At 43.4% G+C, this 22,993-nt stretch overlaps 1 protein-coding gene and 1 non-coding gene across 2 annotated transcripts in view; both read right to left on the minus strand.

The window, feature by feature from the left end:
• Window positions 1-22,839, minus strand: part of gstz1 (glutathione S-transferase zeta 1) — a 46,395-nt gene extending 23,556 nt beyond the window's left edge. The window contains exons 1-2 of the mRNA XM_087989557.1: window positions 22,758-22,839; window positions 9,053-9,175 (exon numbers count right to left, since the gene is read on the minus strand). Coding sequence (XP_087845683.1) covers window positions 9,053-9,061 — 9 coding nt within the window. The 5' untranslated portion in view covers window positions 9,062-9,175; window positions 22,758-22,839. The remainder of the gene's footprint in view (window positions 1-9,052; window positions 9,176-22,757) is intronic.
• On the minus strand, window positions 19,936-20,173 carry LOC122554046 (small Cajal body-specific RNA 13). Its single transcript, XR_006312909.2, has one exon.
• Window positions 22,840-22,993: the final 154 nt, after the last annotated feature.

Below are 22,993 nucleotides of genomic sequence, written 5' to 3' on the forward strand. Positions count from 1 at the left end.
CTGTCTATGCAAAAAGAAAGAATTGCAGGGTTATGGGAAAAATTAGTGAGTGAGACTAATTCCATACACCCTTCAAAAGAACTGCCTTATCACAGGGGATTGATTGGCATGCATTGTATTTTATAGCTCCAAGATCTTGCAAGGACCATAACTGCAGGCAATGACCTAACTTGAAAATTTAAGAGAGTTACTTCTTTATTCTAGCCCCTATTTAGAAAACTCACAATTATGCTGCTCTTCTTTTAATGTAGGACCCTACCAGTACTCTCATATTTTAATTCTTCAGACTTTGCATGAAGTCCAAAGTCCCATTCCTTGGATTTTCTCCCAATATGCATCACTCACACTATTCCACATTAAATTGTATTTTATACAGTCATAGAGATGTACAGCACAAAAACAGACCCTTCGGTCCAACCTGTCCATGCCGACCAGATATCCCACCCCAATCTAGCCCCACCTGCCAGCACCTGACCCATATCCCTCCAAACCCTTCCTATTCATATACCCATCCAAATGCCTCTTAAATGTTGCAATTGTACCAGCCTCCACCACTTCCTCTGGCAGTTTATTCCATACACATACCACCCTCTGAGTGAAAAGGTTGCCCCTTAGGTCTCTTTTATATCTTTCCCCTCTCACTATAAACTTATGCCCTCTAGTTCTGGACTTCACGATCCCAGGGAAAAGACTTTGTCTATTTACCCTATCCATGCCCCTCATAATTTTGTAAACCTCTATAATGTCACCCCTCAGCCTCTGACGCTCCAGGGAAAACAGCCCCAGCCTGTTCAGCCTCTCCATATAGCTCAAATCCTCCAACCCTGGCAACATCCTTGTAAATCTTTTCTGAACCCTTTCAAATTTCACAACATCTTTCCAATAGGAAGGAGACCAGAATTGCACGCAATATTCCAACAGTGGCCTAACCAATGTCCTGTACAGCCGCAACATGACCTCCCAACTCCTGTACTCAATACTCTGACCAATAAAGGAAAGCATACCAAACGCCTTCTTCATTATGCTATCTAACTGCGACTCCACTTTCAAGGTGCTATGAACCTGCACTCCAAGGTCTCTTTGTTCAGCAACACTCCCTAGGACCTTAACATTAAGTGTATAAGTCCTGCTAAGATTTGCTTTCCCAAAATGCAGCATTTATCTGAATTAAACTCCACCTGCCACTTCTCAGCCCCTTGGCCCATCTGGTCCAGATCCTGTTGTAATCTGAGGTAACCCTCTACGCTCTCCACTACACCTCCAATTTTGGTGTCATCTGCAAACTTACTAACTGTACCTCTTATGCTCGCATCCAAATCATTTATGTAAATGACAAAAAGTAGAGGGCCCAGCACCGATCCTTGTGGCACTCCACTGGTCACAGGCCTCCAGTCTGAAAAACAACCCTCCACAACTACCCTCTGTCTTCTACCTTTGAGCCAGTTCTGTATCCAAATGGCTAGTTCACCCTGTATTCCATGAGATCTAACCTTGCTAATCAGTCTCCCATGGGGAACCATGTCGAACGCCTTACTGAAGTCCATATAGATCACATCTACTGCTCTCTCCTCATCAATCTTCTTTGTTACTTCTTCAAAAAACTCAATCAAGTTTGTGAGACATGATTTCCCACGCACCAAGCCATGTTGACTATCCCGAATCAGTCCTTGCCTTTCCAAATACATGTACATCCTGTCCCTCAGGATTCCCTCCAACAACTTGCCCACCACCGAGGTCAGGCTCACCGGTCTATAGTTCCCTGGCTTGTCTTTACCACCCTTCTTAAACAGTGGCACCATGTTTGCCAACCTCCAGTCTTCCGGCACCTCACCTGTGACTATCGATGATACAAATATCTCAGGAAGAGGCCCAGCAATCACTTCTCTCGCTTACCACAGAGTTCTATGGTACACCTGATCAGGTCCTGGGGATTTATCCACCTTTAACCATTTCAAGACATCCAGCACTTCCTCCTCTGTAATCTGGACATTTTGCAAGATGTCACCATCTATTTCCCTACAGTCTATATCTTCCATATCCTTTTCCACAGTAAATACTGATGCAAAATATTCATTTAGTATCTCCCCCATTTTCTGTGGCTCCACACAAAGGCTGCCTTGCTGATCTTTGAGGGGCCCTATTCTCTCCCTAGTTACCTTTTTGTCCTTAATATATTTGTAAAAACCCTTTAGATTCTCCTTAATGCTATCTGCCAACGCTATCTCATGTCCCTTTATGCCCTCCTGATTTCCCTTATAAGTATATTCCTACTTCCTTTATACTCTTCTAAGGATTCACTCGATCGATCCCATCTATACCTGACATATACTTCCTTCTTTTTCTTAACCAAACCCTCAATTTCTTTAGTCATCCAGCATTCCCTATACCTACCAGCCTTCCCTTTCACTCTGACAGGAATACAACTTCTCTGGATTCTTGTTATCTCATTTCTGAAGGCTTCCCATTTTCCAGCCGTCCCTTTACCTGCGAACATTTGCCTCCAATCAGCTTTCGAAAGTTCTTGCCTAACACCGTCAAATTTGGCCTTTCTCCAATTTAGAACTTCAACTTTTAGATCTGGTCTATCCTTTTCCATCACGATTTTAAAACGAATAGAATTATGGTCACTAGCCCCAAAGTGCTTCCCCACTGACACCTCAGTCACCTGCCCTGCCTTATTTCCCAAGAGTAGGTCAAGTTTTGCACCTTCTCTAGTAGGTACATCCACACACTGAATCAGAAAATTGTCTTGTACACACTTAAGAAATTTCTCTCCATCTAAACCTTTAACACTATGGCAGTCCCAGTCGATGTCTGGAAAGTTAAAATCCCCTACCATAACTACCCTATTATTCTTACAGATAGTTGAGATCTCCTTACAAGTTTATTTCTCAGTTTCCCTCTGACTTTTAGGTGATCCCAATAAGGTGATCATCCCTTTCTTATTTCTCAGTTCCACCCAAATAACTTCCCTGGATGTATTTCCGGGAATATCCTCCCTCAGCACAGCTGTAATGCTGTCCCTTATCAAAAATGCTACTCCCCCTCCTCTCTTGCTTCCCTTTCTATCCTTCCTGTAGCATTTGTATCCTGGAACATTAAGCTGCCAGTCCTGCCCATCCTTGAGCCATGTTTCTATAATTGCTATGATATCCCAGTCCCATGTTCCTAACCATGCCCTGATCTCCATCTTCCCATCCCAATAATCTCTCCATATTCCTAAAATCTTATATAATCTTCCTAACTGATAGAACTGGTTATTATAGCAGGTTCTCTGCTCATTTTTCCATGCCTCAACATCTTGCAATTTCCTCTTGTTGCTTGCAGGACCCTCCCATTTTCAAGATGTCTAACATCAACTATCTCTTCAGCTTAATGTACATCTGCTCCTCTTCCTTGAGTCACTGTCCTCAGCAACTGCTCATGCCTTAAAAATGGCCAATCCAACCTTACTGACATTTTTTGATGATATTCAGCAATATTCTTTCCTCTTCCACCATTCTGAAAATTTCTGCATTCCACTGGTGCTCTGTAATTGACTTACTCTATCCATCACCAGAGCCTCATCTCACATTCATTTTTTAGTTGTCTGGATTTTATCAGCTCTGCACAACAAGACACTCCAGATCAACATATGCTGAACAATTCTTTACATCTATGTGATTCATTCTTTACCATTGTGACTGTAGTTCCAACTTCTTTATGACACTATCTCCTGACAAGATGTTTTCCAAGTGCTTAAACCAGTAATACTAATCCAGCGTTTCACTATTTACTTTAATCTTTTCTTTTGCATCAGTATTTATTCCAGTCATCAAAGTGCCTTTTTTACATTGATGTTCATTCTGCAAGATATTGACTTATAAATTATGATTTTAGTTCTTGTGCAGAAGTCCAAGTCATCTCTATGTCATGCCCCACTGGGGTAGCATTGTAGAAATCATGCCCTGCTATTCCAATTCAGTAAGAAGGTTAAAGATTTTTAGAAGTAGCAGACTTATCACAACTGCTGAAGAAAATGAACATAGATAGTGCTCTTGATCTGGTGGAGATCTGATGGCTTATAGGCAAAAAGTGAGTACTGCATATGCTGGAAACTAGAGTCTAGATTAGAGTGATGCTGGAAAAGCACAGGAGGTCAGGTAGCATCCGAGGAGCAGGAAAAATCGATGTTTCGGGCAAAAGCCCTTCATCAGGAATGGTGTTCACAACCCCAGATGTTCAGCCAATCAGACAACTGCTGGTAGTAAGTATTGATAACTGATCCCTAGTCTACCGACCAATCAGCTAATTGCTGCTGGCTGAATCTCCATTTGTACATGCCCTTGGCTCCAGCTCCTCCCCAGTCTCGCCTACTGTTGCTTGAATCAATGGCTATTTAAACAGTACTTTCAATGGATGTCAGGCTACTTTCTTCCTGAAATCTTTCAATTACCGGTTTGAAAACAGTTCTTTTTCCATCTAGTCCACAAATAAAAAAGATGACATAATCTTTATATCTATATCATCATATATCAAGAATGAAAGATCAGCACAAAACCCTGGAGCACTCCACCTCCAGCACTTCTCAAACCCAAGCAACACAAACTAAGCTGATACTAAAGCAAAATACTGCATATGCTGGAAATAGAAACAAAAAAAAAGAGCCTGAAAATATGCAGGTCTGGAGGCATCTGTGGTGAGAAACAGAGTTAACATTTCAGGTTGATGAGCCTGACCTGAACATTTCCAGCTGTTTTATTCTTAAGTTTCCTAACATAATTCTACTTCCGGTCAACTTTTTACCCATTGCCTCTCACATCAGGCATATGCATATGCACACATTGAGCTGAATGCGTGATATCTTATCCAATGTGTTTTGTAAAGGCATTTACTACATTCCTATTACCAAATACTTCTAACAAACATTATATGCGCTAAACAGCAAGCTACCTTTGACAATTCTGTGCTGGTTACCCTTCACTTACCAATGGATTTCCAGAGCCTTAACATTTCTATTTTGAATCAGGAATGTTTTTGCTGATAATTGAGAGTAGATTATCTGACTATTTTCAGAATTTCCCCAGGATTTCTACTGAGGTTTTGAGGATTGAAACCTTCTCCACTCATCTCAGGAAAACCCTACAAAGTTCACCTTTGCTTCCTTTCTTCAATAAAGCGTTAAATGAGACAGTCTGAGTACAGTTTGCATATTTAGGGAAAAAAGAAAATAGCTTAAAATATTTCTCTCCATCAAAAAAATAAAATACTACTGATGCTGGGCATCTGAATCAAACTGTAAATGCTGGAAACACTGTCGCTACAGAGAAAATAAAATTGAGATAACGTCTCAATGTTTACTCTGTTTTTGCTCCAAAGACATGACTTGAATGTTTCCAGCTTTTTCTGTCTTTCTCGAATCCCTTTCTCAAGTAACTATTTATTAGGAAAGATGAAGTTTTAATAATTCGCTAAGTAAATAATAATATGACCAGACAATGGATTAGTGGTGCTGGAAGAGCACAGCAGTTCAGGCAGCATCCGAGGAGCAGTAAAATCGACGTTTCGGGCAAAAGCCCTTCATCAGGAATAAAGGCAGAGAGCCTGAAGGGTGGAGAGATAGGCTAGAGGAGGGTGGGGGTGGGGAGAAAGTAGCATAGAGTACAATAGGTGAGTGGGGGAGGGGATGAAGGTGATAGGTCAGGGAGGAGGGTGGAGTGGATAGGTGGAAAAGAAGATAGGCAGGTAGGACAAGTCATGGGGACAGTGCTGAGCTGGAAGTTTGGAACTAGGGTGAGGTGGGGGAAGGGGAAATGAGGAAACTGTTGAAGTCCACATTGATGCCCTGGGGTTGAAGTGTTCCGAGGTGGAAGATGAGGCGTTCTTCCTCCAGGCGTCTGGTGGTGAGGGAGCGGCGGTGAAGGAGGCCCAGGACCTCCATGTCCTCAGCAGAGTGGGAGGGGGAGTTAAAATGTTGGGCCACAAGGCGGTGTGGTTGATTGGTGCGGGTGTCCCGGAGATGTTCCCTGAAGCGCTCTGCTAGAAGGCATCCAGTCTCCCCAATGTAGAGGAGACCGCATCAGAAGCAACGGATAAATAAATGATATTGGTGGATGTGCAGGTAAAACTTTGATGGATGTGGAAGGCTCCTTTAGGGCCTTGGATAGAGGTGAGGGAGGAGGTGTGGGCACAGGTTTTGCAATTCCTGCGGTGGCAGGGGAAGGTGCCAGGATGGGAGGGTGGGTTGTAGGGGGGCGTGGACCTAACTAGGTAGTCACGGAGGGAACGGTCTTTGCGGAAGGCGGAAAGGGGTGGGGAGGGAAATATATCCCTGGTGGTGGGGTCTGTTTGGAGGTGGCGGAAATGTCGGCGGATGATTTGGTTTATGCGAAGGTTGGTAGGGTGGAAGGTAAGCACCAGGGGCGTTCTGTCCTTGTTACGGTTGGAGAGATGGGGTCTGAGGGCGGAGGTGCGGGATATGGATGAGATGCGTTGGAGGGCATCTTTAACCACGTGGGAAGGGAAATTGCGGTCTCTAAAGAAGGAGACCATCTGGTGTGTTCTGTGGTGGAACTGGTCCTCCTGGGAGCAGATATGGCAGAGGCGGAGGAATTGGGAATACGGATTGGCATTTTTGCAAGAGGTAGGGTGGGAAGAGGTGTAATCCAGGTAGCTGTGGGAGTCGGTGGGTTTGTAAAAAATGTCAGTGTCAAGTTGGTCATCATTAATGGAGATGGAGAGGTCCAGGAAGGGGAAGGAGGTGTCAGAGATGGTCCAGGTAAATTTAAGGTCAGGGTGGAATGTGTTGGTGAAGTTGATGAATTGCTCAGCCTCCTTGCAGGAGCATGAGGTGGCGCCAATGCAGTCATCAATGTAGCGGAGGAAGAGGTGGGGAGTGGTGCCGGTGTAATTACGGAAGATCGACTGTTCTACGGAGCCAACAAAGAGACAGGCATAGCTGGGGCCCATACATGTGCCCATGGCTACCCCTTTGGTCTGGAGGAAGTGGGAGGATTCGAAGGAGAAATTGTTAAGGGTGAGGACCAGTTCGGCCAAACGAATGAGAGTGTCGGTGGAAGGGTACTGTTGGGGACGTCGGGAGAGGAAAAACGGAGGGCTTGGAGGCCCTGGTCATGGCGGATGGAGGTGTAGAGGGATTGGATATCCATGGTGAAGATGAGGCATTGGGGGCCGGGGAAACGGAAGACTTGGAGGAAGTGGAGGGCGTGGGTGATGTCTCGAACGTATGTGGGGAGTTCCTGGACTAGGGGGGAATAGGACAGTGTCGAGGTAGGTAGAGATGAGTTCAGTGGGGTAGGAACATGCTGAGACAATGGGTCGGCCAGGTTTCCAGCATCTGCAGTCATTGTTTTTACCTATATGACCAGACAAACCTAACATGGATTTCTGAAGGGAAATTATGTTTGCCAAATCAATTAGTGGTTTTGAAGATCATGGCATTGATAACAGAAAACCAGTAAATGTACCTAGATTTTGAAAATGTATTTCATAAAAGATTAGTATGTAAGATAAAGATGTATGGAATTAGGATTTTTATATTACTGTGGATAGAGGATTGTTAATTGGCAAGCAATGAGTTGAAATAAATGGATCTTTTTCAATTTGGCAAGCTGACTACTGGAGTGCTTTAAGGAACAGACCATTATAGGGCAAGCCAAACAGAGAACAGCCAGGGAATTCCTAGAGGCATGGCACTCATCCACAGACTCTATCAACAAACACATCGACCTGGACCCAATATACCGGCCACTACAGTGGACAGCTGGAACTGACAACCGGAAGCGGCAGAGACAGGCCACAATAAATGCCGGAGGAAACATCACATAAGCGGTTCATAGGAGGCTCCCAAGCACTGAGGATGTCACCTAGACAGGGGACGAAACGTTTGCAAGACAAATTCCCAGCTCGGCGAACAGAACCACGACAACGAGCACCCGAGCTACAAATCTTCTCCCAAACTTTGAAGATAGAAACAGGGTTAAGTGAGTAAGCAAAAAAGTGGCAGAGGAGGATAGTGTGGGAAAGTGTGAGGTTATTCACTTTGGTTATGAGGATAGAAATGAATATGGTAAAGTTGGGATTGGATGATGCTGGTACATCAAAAATACTGGCTAACACAATACAGCTCATGGTAACATGCCTCGACATATATTAGAATCATTTGGAGCCTCTCCACCTTTTACTCTTTTCACTGTAAGCACAGAGAGAAAATACTTGAACCATCAGTGGTTCTTTTGCAAACACTTCAGCCTGAAGCCATCAGTATGTCCTTAGCAACTATAACATGGGTGGGTGGTTTGGAGATTCTGGTTGGTTGGGTGCTGGATTATGTGAGTTTTGTTGTACAAATATTTTGCAAAAAGACATGAAACTTTTAAACATTGATATTTAGAAGAACTTGGGTGTACACTTACAAATAACAAAGTTAGCATGCAGGTTACAGCAGGCAATTAGAGGAAATGGCATGTTGACCTTTATGACAAGGGGACTGGAGTAAAAGAATAAAGTCTGGCTACAACTGTCAAGATGTAGTGAGACCACACCTCCTACTGAAGCCCAACCCCAGTACATTAACTTTCTAAAACCCATTTCACCTCTGGAATTCAGTCTGCATCATAATTAAAAGCAAGTTGTAATGAGATTTAGAGGCAACTGATCCTGGAGAAATCTAGACTGAGTACTGGTGAGCACGTTATTTGTGAGTGAATGCTATTTGATAGCATTGTTGACTAGTCTGTGAATGATTGAGAATACCTGATGAGGTGATTAGAGTTAGCTTCTGAGGACAGGATATATATATATATAGCCAATTTTCCCCATTGTTGGTTAGATATCAACATCATTGCTGTACCAGAAACAGCCTGTTGGAGGCTCAGTAGTTCTGGAGATCTTCAGTGATATTTGGAGAAGACGAGGCTGAGAACAAACAAGAAAGTTCTTCTTGAGGTCTAACGGCTGCTAAATCTCCATGTTCTCTCATTTCCCAATACGTGTACATTTAGTATATCAGTGATATCAGGAGGAGGCCATACTCTCTAGCTGATCCACACACCTGCATCATTTGCCATTCCACTTCAGTGTCTCCATTCACCTGCAGCTCTTCACATCCCTCACCTCATTCCTCAGAAGCAGGTATTGATGAAGCTGGATTTATTTAATTCTCTGCAACAAGTCCCTGTAAGATAAACCAAAAGGTTCATTATTTTCGAACCAGAGTACAAACATTTTACTTGTACAAGAGATCTTATCCCTTGCATTATCACCTTCAGAGACGATTTGAAGAAGCTGCTGTTGGACAGGGGACAAAGTTAAAAATCACAAAATCACCAGGTTGTAGTCCAACAGGTTTATCTGGAGGCACTAGTTTTCGAAGAGCTGCTTCTTCATCAGGTGATTGTGAAGCAGGATCATAAGACAGAATTTATAGCAAAAAATTACAGCTGAATGATAAATTGAACACAAAAATGACCTGGATAAGGGTGTAGAAGGATGGGTTAGTACATTTGCAGATGACACTGAGGTTGGTGGAGTTGTGGACAGTGCCGAAAAATGTTGCAGGTTACAGAGGGACATAGATAAGCTGCAGAGCTGGGCTAAGAGGTGGCAAATGGAGTTTAATGCAGAAACGTATGAGGTGATTCACTTTGGAAGGAGCAACAGGAATACAGAGTACTGGGCTAAAGGTAAGATCCTGGGTAGTGTAGATGAGCAGAGAAATCTCTGTCCATGGACATAGATCCCTGAAAGTTGCCATCCAGGTTGATAGGGTTGTTAAGAAAGCATATGGTATGTTAGCTTTTATTGGTACAGGGATTGAGTTTCAGAGCACGAGGTCATGTTGCAGCTGTACAAAATTCTGGTGCGGCTGCACTTGGAGTATTGCTTACAGTTCTGGTCACCACATTATGGGAAGGATAAGTAAATGTTGGAAAGGGTTCAGAGGAGATTTACTAGGATGTTGCCTGGTATGCGGGAGTGGGTCTTACGAGGAAAGGCTGAGGGACTGGAGGCTGTTTTCGTTACAGAGAAGAAGGTTGAGAGGTGACTTCATTGAGACATATTCGATAATCACAAGGATTAAATGGGATGGGCAGTTAGAGCCTTTTTCCTCAGATGGTAATGGTGAACACAAGGGGACATAGCTTTAAATTGAAGGGTGATAGACATAGGACAGATGTCTATCTCAGAGTAGTAGGGGTGTGGAACATCCTGCCTGCAACAGAAGTAGACTCACCAACTTTAAGGGCACTTAAATGGTCATTGAATAAACATATAAATGAAAATGGAATAGTGTAAGTTAAAATGGATTTCAGATTGGTTTCACAGGTCAGTGCAACATTGAGGGCTGAAGGGCCTATACTGTGCTGTAATGTTCTATGTTTTATGAAACTAACAAACCCATCCTCAAAGATGAAAGACTTAATCTAGGTTTGTTCAATATAACACTTCAGCTGTATGACACAGTGGCACAGTGGCTAGCACTGCTGCCTCGCAGCGCCAGGGACCCGGGTTCAATTCCTGCCTCAGGCGACTGACTGTGTGGAGTTTGCACATTCTCCCCGTGTCTGCGTGGGTTTCCTCCGGGTGCTCCGGTTTCCTCCCACAGTCCAAAGATGTGCAGGTCAGGTGAATTGGCCATGCTAAATTGCCCGTAGCCTTAGGTGAAGGGGTAAATGTAGGGGTATGGGTTTTGCTTCGGCGGGTCGGTGTGGAATTGTTGGGCCGAAGGGCCTGTTTCCTCACTGTAAGTAATCTAATCTAATCTAAATTCTGTGTTTTGTGATCTGCTTCACAACCACCTGATGAAGGAGAGTGCTTCGAAAGCTTGTGCCTCCAAATAAATCTGTTGGACTATAACCTAGTGTGTGATTTTTCACTTTGTCCACCTTCAGAGAGGTACAGTTCTCCAGATAACAGAAATTTGTATCTTCGCCGAGTGGACGTACAGAATGATCATAGAATGATACAGCACAGAAGGTGGTCATTTGGCCCATTTTACTTGTGCAGGCTCTTTGAAATGACTATCTAATTAGTCCCATTTTGTGAGCCAAGGAAATGAGCATCAACAAGATTCTCAATAGTGTCTTGGTCTTCAATGCAAATGCATACTGAGAAACACAGAAAATAAGAAGTGGAGTAGGTCATTCAGCCCTACAAACCTGCTCTGTCATTCAATGTGATTATGGCTGATCATCCAACTCAAAACTGTGTTCCCTCTTTCTCCCCATTCCTTCCCCATTCCATTAGCCTTAATAACTAGTTTGAACTCCTTCTTGTTTGGCTTCAACCACTTTCTGTGGCAGAGAATTTCACAGACTCACCACTCTCTAGGTGAGAGGGTTTACCTGCGGAGGAATTATTAGCAGTAACCCTGGCAGTTTTGGGGCAATGGAGCTCACTGTAGTGTTACAACCTCATTCAGGATTGATAGCTTTTATTAAAGTTATCTCTATGAAGCCAACAGAAAGAAAACCAATGGACAAAAATTCACTTTATAAAAGTTTTACTCTAACAAATTAAAATCCACTCAATTCAAATAGTAACAAACAGGCAAAGGGTTTTCAAACAGAGATAAATTTCACTTTGAACAGCTGATACAAAGTCCACTTGTAGTTCCAAGTACTCTAATTAATTTCTGCAGAAGTGTAGTGTTCGAGCATATGCAATGGCTGTAGTCCTTTCAACTCTGCCCTTCATTTTTTTTTAGGTTTGCTCACTTTTTATTTTGGCCCTTGGATTACATTCACTTATAGATGTATTCCATCCAAACTCCCCAGGCATGGTCACCATTGACAAGGTACACATTTACAAATCCTCTCTTACTTAGTTCATAAGTGTCCTGATCGCACAGAATTCCCAGACACTCCTTTCACTGAAATCTTTTCACTGATTTGGTCAGCTTTGGCAATACTGAAACACCAGCAATGGGTCTTGCCCAATCCACAATCTCTTGCCTTCCTATCTTCCACCCTCTGGCAATCTCAGCGTAGAAAAGGTGTAACTGGACCTGGAATGATGATTTTGTTTTCTCTCCACAGATGCTGCCAGACCTGCTGAATTTCTCAAGCAGTTTCTGTTTTTGTTTCAGATTTCCAGCATCAGCAGTTTTTTGTTATTTTATACTTGATTAATATTTCACCCTTCCTGTGTCCGTCTTACAGCTCAACAATGCCAAATTGGATTTATATAACAATTTTAAAATAATAATACATCCCAACCCTTCACAGGAAATGAAGTGAACTTTTGGTCAATATTAGGGCAAATGGCAAATTGCCAAACGTTTATCCAAACTGGCATGTTTTAGGAATGCCTCAACAGATAAATGATAGAGAGGGAAATACAGTGTATAGAACATTATAAGGAGTATACTGTTGGGCCTCTCCAGCCTAATGCAGTATTCAATATGATCAGAGCTGATCAGTTTCACTTTCATTTTCCCATCTACTCCCATATCCTCCAATTTTCAGAACAGAATTCCATCTTTTCAAGCTTTGATCGCGCTCAGCAATGGTGCACTCCAAAGTCTCTAGGAGAGACTACTGAAAAGATGTATAATTCTGAATCAAAATTTCTCCTTATCTCAATTCTAAATGATTGCCCTTATCCTGGGACTGTGTTCAGCATTCCTCAGCCAGGGGGAAACAATTTCCCATTGTCCAACCTGCCAAACCCCTTCAGAATTTTGGACATCAATGAGTTCTATTCTCATTCTTTTAAACTCGTGTATTAAACTCCAGAGTACAGAAGCTTAATTTACTTATCTTTTCATCAAAAGGACAATCCTTTCATTCCAAATATGGTGAACCTGTTGCACTACCTCTAATGTAAGCATATCCTTTCTTAGAATATAAGGATCAAAATGTGCACACCTTATCCCAGGAACGAATTCATCAATGCCTTATGTAATGTGACATGATTTCCCCTATCTGGTACTCTTATCTCCTTGCAACAAAAACAGACATGCCATTTGTCTTGCTAATTGTTTATTGTATTTTTTATGTTCCCTGCATTTCTCCTACCTGGAAAGCTCCTTCCCACCTAAGGCTGACATTGATGCAGAGATTCAATGTCGCACGCAATCTGCGAGGGCCACGTTTGGATATTTAGGCATGAGAATTTTGAAGACTGTGACATCCATACTGATACAGGTGATCCTTGTGTACAAGGCAGTCTCCTTCCAACTCTTGCATATGGCTCTAAAACTTGGACTACATACAGGCGCCACCTCAAGACCCTTAAGAAGTACTACCAAAACTGTTTAAGATATTCAAAGTTTGTGAGAAGATTTGTGGCTCAGGTGCTCGTTGTTGTGGTTCTGTTCGCCGAGCTGGGAATTTGTGTTGCAGACGTTTTGTCCCCTGTCTAGGTGACATCCTCAGTGCTTGGGAGCCTCCTGTGAAGCGATTCTGTGATCTTTCCTCCGGCAGTTATAGTGGTGCCTCACAGAAGCTTTTCACAGGAGGCTCCCAAGCACTGAGGATGTCACCTAGACAGGGGACAAAACGTCTGCAACACAAATTCCCAGCTCGGCAAACAGAACCACAACAACACTGTTAAAGATCGATTCTCTGTTTGACCTGGGAGGACAGGCGTACTAACACTGGCATCCTTGAAGCAGCTAGCAACACCAGCATTGAGGCCATGGTCACCTGAAATCAACTCTCCATTGGGCCAGCCACATGCTTAGGATGCTTGAGCTCCAACTACCAAAGCAAATCATCTTTGCCCAGCTCAAAGAAGGCACTTGATTGAGAGGAGGATTAAGGAAACATTTCAAAGACTCCCTGAAGGCTTCCCTAAAGAAATGCAATGTGGACGTTAATGCTAAGGAGACCCTTGTTCAGAAAAAAAAAACGACTTGGAGGAAACTCCTGTATGAAGGGACACAATTCTTTGAGAACAACCAGCGGCAAGAGGAAATCTGGAAAAGGAACCGAGAAAGGATTATCAATGATCTCTAGGTCAAGGTCCAATTCCACTGTCTGGAAACACCTTGCAAAATATGCGGTGAGAGATGTGCCTCTAGGATTGGGCTCATCAGCCACACAAGTACCCACAGAACTCATTACCAGGAATTTCCTAGTCTGAGAGATTGGTAAATGGGGTCCAAATTGATCTGTTTGTTAATGGAATTCTGGTTTGAACGCCAGGTTTCTAAGAATTCCCACGCGTGTCTTTGTTTAGCCTGTCCCAGGATGGATGTACTGTCCCAGTCTGGTGTACCTCTGTCTGTGTGAATGGATACGAGTGACAGCACTGGTGATAGACTGACCACTCACAGACACTGAAAAAGCCATCTTAATATAAGGAATGAACTTCAACTACAGGGATGCAGATAAAAAGGACTTCCTTATAGTACTGGAATCCACCCTGAAAGACAACTGAGTTATGGAAGACATCCAGCAGGCCATCAGACAAACAGTGGCACCGACACTAACCAGAAAGAAAGAAGGGAACAGAGAGATGTGGGCCTAATGCTGGCAAGTGGTACTAGATAACTTTCAGATAACTGGTCAGTGTGGATGGCTTGGACTGAATGCTGCACATCTCTATAACTCTCTGTTCTATAACCCGCACTGGAAAGGAAAGCCCTGGAAACAGTCAGAAAAGACAGAAATATCATAATCCTACCAGCAAACAAAGGGCACATGACCATTATCCTGAACAGAACACAATATATTGAAAAAGCAAACACACTACTTGCAGATACCAATACCTACCAACAGGTAGCAATGGACCCGACTCCAAGCTAGAAAACTGTATTACATCATCCCTGAGGAAACTTCACAACACAGGTGAAGTTAACAAGACAGAGCTCCAAAGAATGAAACCTGAAGGATCCAACACACTATTTCTATGGATTATCAAAGGTACATAAATAAGGGGCCCCCCTCAGACCCATAGTCTCACTTCCCCATACACCGACATACAGGAACTGCAACATGAACTGAAACACCTCGTAGAGAGTGTGTTGCTGGAAAAGCACTGCAGGTCAGGCAGCAAAGGAGCAGGAAAATCAACATTTCAGGTCGGAGCCCTTCATTCCTGATGAAGGGCTCCAGCCCGAAACGTCGATTTTCCTGCTCCTCAGATGTTGCCTGACCTGCTGTGCTTTTCTAGCAACACAGTCTCTACTCTGATCTCCAGCATCTGCAGACCTCCTGAAACAACTAGAAGCAGACTCAAGCCCCACTCCATCCACTCCACCCAGGATTTCCTTAACATCAAAGACACCAAGATAGAGGACAATGAGGTCATAGTTTCCTGCAATGTGACAGCCCTATTCACATCAATAAATATCACCCTAGCCAAAGAAACACTGGCCTCACTGCTAGCCGAACCAAGGACACAAACATCTGACAGCACCAACTCCATCAGAAGGACAGCATCCTCAAACGAGTAGACCTGTGCCTCACAACCCACTTCACCTTCAATGACAAGATCTACAAACAAATCAATGGGACGGCTATGGGATCACCAATATCAGGACTATTACCAGAAGCAGTTATGCAGAGGTTAGAATGAACAGCCCTTCCCACCATCCAGCCCAAGCTTTGGGTCTGCTATGTGGATGACACCTTTGTCATCACGAAACACAACAAATTAGAAGAAACCCACAAACACATAAACAACATCCGTACCAGTATAAAGTTCACCGAAGAGGAAGCGAACTACAACAGACTCCCCTTCCTGGATGTCACAGTAGAACACAAAGCCAATGGAGAGCTACAGACCAGCATTTACAGGAAAGACACACACAGACCAGATACTTACCTACAAGAGCAATCATCCAAACACCCACAAATGGAGCTGCATCAGGACATTATTTAAATGAGGCACAACACACTGCAGCACTCGGGAACCAAGAGAAGCTAAGGAAAAACACCTGTTAACGTATTCACGAACAATGGATACCCGATAAGCGCAGTTCGCCGGTTTCTACTCAACAGACCTAAACAAGACGACATAACACACCCAGAAACTTTGGCCACTCTGCCATATATTAAAGACATCTCAGAGATAACAACCAGACCAGTCCAGCCCCTAGGCATCATGGTAGATCACAAACCTACCACCACACTGAAACACTCTCGATGAATTTAAAGGACCCCATACCAACAACCAGCAGCACAAATGTCATATATAAAATACTCTGCAAGGTCTTCAATAAACATTACATTGAACAGACGGGCAGAAAGCTAGCAACCAGGATACATGAACGCCAACTAGCCACCAAAGACATGAGCAACTATCACTGGTACCCATACACACAGACAAAGAGGGACACCAGTTCAACTGGAACAATACATCCATCCTGGGACAGGCTAAACAAAGACAAGCACGGGAATTCCTAGAGGCCTGGCATTCAAACCGGAACTCCATTAACAAACAGATCGATCTGAACCCCATTTATCAACCACTCAGGAAAAGAACCGGAAGTGATGTCACCCACCACAACGGACCAAGACAGATAAACGGCAAGCGGGACAGAACACCAGCACTTCATCAAAGGCTCACTGATGATGTTACCGAGCATGGTGACAAAACGTCTGAGAACAAATCTACCAGCTCAGCGAGCAAACTTACAACCCAACTATGATGATGTTCCCTGCACGAGCACATCAGATATAGGCATCATATATTGTTCCTGGAAAGGAACAAGGTTACTGAGAGATTTGAAAACATGGATCAGAATTGTAAAATCTAGAAATTGCTCAATAGAGAGACAGTTTGATCAGACAGCAAAGCATGATAAATAAAATGGATTTGATGCAACTAAGAAGATTGGTAGTAGAATGTGGATTGACCCCACGTTTCTGAGGAAACAATGAGGGAGATCAGCTACGATGTGATGGAATAGTCCAGAGGTAAGAATGAATTGATAAGGTTTACATCAGCTGGTGATCTGAGGTCAGGGCACATTATGGAGACAGAAATGTGGTTGGAAACTCTTCTCAGGGTCAAACATGAAACGAAGTTGTGCACAGTCAAGTTCAGAATTAAATAGTTGCCATGGGGAAGGATGCAGTTGGTAGCTAGGATACACAGTTTGTGTTGGGGGTGGAGGATAACTGCTTTAGTCTTCTCAACATTTAGAGTCATAGAGATGTACAGCATGGAAACAGACACTTCGGTCCAACCCGTCTATGCCAACCAGATACCCCAACCCAATCTAGTCCCACCTGCCAGCACCTGGCCCATATCCCTCCAAAGCCTTCCTATTCATATACCCATCCAAATGCCTTTTAAATGTTGCAATCGTACCAGCCTCCACCACTTGCTCTGACAGCTCATTCCATACACGTACCACCCTCTGCATGAAAAAGTTGCCCCTTTTGGTCTCTTTTATATTTTTCCCCTCTCATCCTAAACCTATGCCCTCTAGTTCTGGACTCCCCGATCCCAGGGAAAGGACTTTGTCTATTTATCCTATCCATGCCCCTCACAATTTCTCAAACCTCTAAGAGGTCACCCCTCAGCCTCCTAAGCTCCAGGGAAAACAGCCCCAGCCTGTTCAGCCTCCCCCCTTAGCTCAAATCCTCCAATCCTGGCAACATCCTTGTAAATCTTTTCTGAACCTTTTCAAATTTTACAACATCTTTCCAATAGGAAGGAGACCAGAATTGCATGCAATATTCCAACAGTGGCCTAACCAATGACCAGTACAGCCGCAATATGACCTCCCAACTCCTATACTCAATATTCTGACCAATAAAGGAAAGCATACCAAACGCCTTCTTCACTATCCTATCTACCTGCGACTCCACTTTCAAGGAGCTATGAACCTGCACTCCAAGGTCTCTTTGTTCAGCAACACTCCCTAGGACCTTACCATTAAGTGTATTAGTCCTGCTAAGATTTGCTTTCCCAAAATGCATCACCTCACATTTATCTGAATTAAACCCCATCCGCCATTCCTCAGCCCATTGGCCCATCTGATCAAGATCTGTTGTAACCTTCTTCACTGTCCACCACACCTCCAATTTTGGTGTCATCTGCAAACTTACTAACCATATCTCTTATGCTCGCATCCAAGTCATTTATATAAATGGCAAAAAGCAGAGGTCCCAGCACCGATCATTGTGGCATGTTCATTTAAAAACGATGGCAGTGAGGGAGCGTTTTGAAAAGTACTAAGATAGACAAGTCCCCAGGACCTGGCAGAATCTATCCCGGAATGCTGAGGGACACAGGTGAGGACATGTTGGTGCCTTCAGATACAGGAGTGGTCTCAGAGGACTGGAGAATAACCAATATTGCACCTTTGTTTAAGGCAGACAACTGGGATAATCTGGGAAATTACAGGCCGGTATATGTCTTACATCAGCTGTAGAAAAATTATTGAAGATTCTTAAGGACAGCATTTACTCACATTTAGAAAAATATGGACTTAACAACATGGGTTTGTGCAGGAAAGGTCCTGTCTCACAAACTTGATAAGAGTTTTGCATGAAAGTGACAAAGATTATTGATGAGGGGAGGGTGGTAGATGTTGGCTTTATGGACTTTAGTAAGATCTTTGACAAGGTCCCTCGTGGCAGACTGACATAAAAAGGTGATATCACATGGGATCCACAGTGAGCTGGTACAATGGATTCAGACCTGGCTTAGTCATAAAAAACAGATGTTATGGAAGTGCGCTTTTCTGACTGGAAATCAGTAACCAGTGGTGTTCCGCAGGGATCAGCACTGGGACCCCTGTGGTTTGTAATCTATATACATGATTTGGAGGAGAATATAGATTAGAGAGTTGAGAAGATTTGTAGCTTAGGTTGAGGTTCTGGATGTAGGTTTGCTCGCTGAGCTGGAAGGTTCATTCTCATATGTTTCATCACCATACTAGGCAACATCCCCAGTGAGCCTCCGGATGAAGCACTGCAGATGACCCACACATTCTATGCATATAATTGAAGGAAATTTCTACTCATCCAGTACTGGCTGTCAGACAAACAATGCATTAAATACAGTGTGTGCCATTTACAAGATGCACTACCGTACATCACGTTCAATATCACCTTCCAAACCCAACACATCTAATAAGGACAAAGGCTGCAGATACGTGGGAACACCACCACTTGCAAGTTTGTTTCTGACTTTGAAATATACTGCTGTTCCTTTGGCGTCAAACTCCTGGCATTCTTTCATTAATGGACTGTGGATGTACTTACAACACAGGGACTGCACCAGTTCTGGAAGCTCACCACCACCTTCCCAAAGGCAATTAGGGATGGACAATAAATGCTAGCTTAGCCAGAATTGTCCCCAGCTCTTGAAGGTTTTTTTTAAGTTAACACTCTGCTGGACTCAGAAGTGGTGGTAAAGTACAGTTCAGTGTCCTCATGCAAAAACTAACTGTGCTTTTAGATAACACCATGTCAAGGCAGTTTAGAGATGGGAAATAGGAGGGTCCAGTGATAGATCATTGGGGGCATCACAGATAACAATGTGGGAGTAGGAAAAGAAGCTATTGCAAGTTATACTCTGGCTACAAGAAGATAAGAGTGGAACCAGGCAAGTGCAGTCCCACCCAGCCAGACCCAGCTCAAAATCTAAACAACTTCCATTGGGTAAGAGGTGAAATGTATACAAGCACCATTCACACATTTTGACTGCATGACATATAATCCCAGACAATGAATTTAGTCCATCAAATGTTAAATTTAATTTTAATAAGCAGCATTTATATATCAATTGTATCAGGACACTACCAGGGATAAATATTCAGACATCCTGAAAAAAAGAAACGATATGGATGGCCAAATGACCACCTGCACTCACCTAAAAAACATTCAACAAACAACAAATGGTAAAGAGAAAAATGTTGTTGGATAAGGCTATCAGGAAATATGGATCAATAGTATTAAGATACAGATCCATTACAATCTAATCAGTAAGTAGCTTCCTTCTGTGGGAGGGTTATACAGGACTGAAAAGACATGTACCAGCCTTCAGTGTCTGACAGAACAGTGCTCTCGTTTCATCAACAATATCTGGGACTGGCACACTTTACTCTTCCTGTTTGGAGATCGATGAAGGCACTGGTAAAGCCAACATCTCCGTGACAACAGGAGTCCATGAGTGCAGTACAAGAGTGGGCCAGAGGTAACTGCAAGTTATATACTGCTGTGATGGTGTACATAATGTTTACTTCCTGCACAGTCCCATACAGACTAAGCAAGCACAATAACAGAAGATAGCTCCCATTACATCAGAGATGAGCTTGAACCACTATCCACGAGTTATTGACATGGCCATAAATGCTGATAAATGAGGGATCCCATAATATCAAGCCAGTTCCGAATCCATAGTACCTCTACGTTCTTTTTATTAAATCATTCACAATTTTTCAACTTTATGCTCAGCTTATTTTACTAAGAGATAATTAATATGCTATTTTTAAAGGAGCAGCTCTAATAAACTGTAACAAATCACCCTTTTCCCACACACTCCAAAGTTTAAAGGAAACTTAAATTGAATTAAGGTACATTCCTTTATCAGAAAGATGTTGTGAAACTTGAAAAGGTTCAGAAAAGATTTACAAGGATATTGCCAAGGTTGGAGGATTTGAGCTATAGGGAGAGGTTGAATAGGCTAGGGCTGATTTCCCTGGAGCATCGGAGGCTGAGGGGTGACCTTATTGAGGTTTATAAAATTATGAGGGGCGTGGATAGGATAAAAAGACAAAGTCTTTTCCCTGGGATGGGTGAGTCCAGAACTAGAGGGCATAGGTTTAGGGGGAGAGGGGAAAGATACAGAAGCGACCTAAGAGGCAACATTTTCACTCAGAGGGTGGTACGTGTATGGAATGAGCTGTCAGAAGAAGTGGTGGAGGCTGGTACAATTGCAACATTTAAAAGGCATGGATGGGTATATGAAAAGGAAGGGCTTTGGAGGGATATGGGCCAGGTGGGACTAGATTGGGTTGGGATATCTGGTCAGCATGGACGAGTTAGGCCAAAGGGTCTGTTCGCCGAGCTGAGAATGTGTTGCAGACGTTTCGTCCCCTGTCTAGGTGATATCCTCAGTGCTTGGGAGCCTCCTGTGAAGCACTTCTGTGATCTTTCCTCCGGCATTTGTAGTGGTTTGAATCTGCCGCTTCCGGTTGTCAGTTCCAGCTGTCTGCTGCAGTGGTCGGTATATTGGGTCCAGGTCGATGTGCTTATTGATTGAATATTTGGATGAGTGCCATGCTTCTTGGAATTCCCTGGTTGTTCTCTGTTTGGCTTGTCCTATAATAGTAGTGTTGTCCCAGTCGAACTCATGTTGCTTGTCACCTGCGTGTGTGGCTACTAATGCCGGAGGAAAGATCACAGAAGCGCTTCACAGGAGGCTCCCAAGCACTGAGGATATCACCTAGACAGGGGACGAAACGTCTGCAACACAAATTCCCAGCTTGGCAAACAGAACCACAACAACGAGCACCCGAGCTACAAATCTTCTCACAGACTTTGAACACCAAAGGGTCTGTTTCAATGCTGAATATCTCAATGACTCTATGAATCCCGTGCCTATAGTTTCCACCTAATACAGAAAACCTCAAGTGAATTGGAGCCACGGTCATTCATCAAAGAAGCAAAAGGAATGAGGTAAAACAACAAGCAGTTAGGATCTGGAATGCACAGCCTGAGAGTGTGTGATGAAAGGAGGCTCAGTTAAGCTGTTCAAAAGGCAGTAAGATAGTTATTAGGGCAGGAAGACTGTACAGAATTACAGGGAGAAGGCAGGAGAAATTTTAAAAAATTAAATCCTGGGACATGGGCATTGCTGGCATGGATGGAACATACTGGATGGGTTGTCTGACCTATGTCTGCACATAAATCTTACGCCATTTAATGGAAGTTGGCAGACAATGAGACCAGTAGATGCACCTGTTAATAGTTAAATCTTAATTAATACTTTTGTTGCTAGATAGTGTTGATATACAACCATTGTAATCTTAGTGAAACTTTTTAGGGAGGGTACAGAAAAAATTCTGAGAATAATTGATGAGGATAGATTAGAGAAGAGAATGTTGAGACAAAATTCAATAGAATTTCAAATTCATGAGAGATCTGAAGATCACAGATGACAGAAACTATTCTTGTTGACAGAAAGGCCCACTACAGTGATTAAAGCGATTATCAATAGAACCCACCAAATGCGACGTCAGACAATTTATAAGAAAATAACAGGTGGGTTATGATCTGGAATGCATTGTCTCAGGGAATTATGGCTTTGAAACAAAACTCAAAAAGCATCTGATGGGATCAAGGAATCACAGGGCTACCAAAAGCGAGCCATTTGGACAGGTGCATGAATAGGAAAGGGTTAAAGGTATATAGGCCAAACCCAGGCAAATGGGACTTTTTCAGTTTCAGAAACCTAGTCGGCATGGACGAGATTAGCCGAAAGTGTTTCTATGCCACGTAGGCTTATTGACCCAAATAGCCTCCTGCGATGCCACAATGTTTCACTGGGTTGGATGGCAGATCAGGCTCAATTTGGGGCAGAATGGTCTTCTCCTGTTCCCATGAAGAATGTTTTGGAGGGAGGCTGGAAGGAGGCATAAACCCAAATGGAAGGGGGACGGTTACCATAGGAACCGGGCAGAGCAACGAGGGCGGTTGCTATGGGGACCGGAGAACTGCGGCAGCCGTTGTCAGGGGATGAATCCGGGATTGGGACCACCTCAGGGGAGCGGCGGACACTAGTCTACTCTGCCCTTTTCCCTTCTCCATCCTGTCCAAGGCAAACTCTCGCCCTACCTCCAGCCTTACCGAGAAACAAGCAGCGACCGATTTAAAACCGGCTACCGCATCGAACACAGTGACCTTGACCCCGGATACAGATCCCGACCACTCAGATTGACATGACACTCGTCCAATTACAGCCCGCCTACTGTCCTACAATAATCCAATCAGAGACTGCGAGGACGGCCATTACCTATATCTTTGTACAAAAAACGAAGAACTTGGATCCACGACTTCTTTATTTGATTGTATTTTTTAATGAA

The sequence above is a fragment of the Chiloscyllium plagiosum genome, unplaced genomic scaffold (assembly GCF_037043375.1).
Source record: "Chiloscyllium plagiosum isolate Xiang-an unplaced genomic scaffold, Cpla_swu_hap1 HiC_scaffold_8, whole genome shotgun sequence".
Taxonomy (NCBI): Eukaryota; Metazoa; Chordata; class Chondrichthyes; order Orectolobiformes; family Hemiscylliidae; genus Chiloscyllium; species Chiloscyllium plagiosum.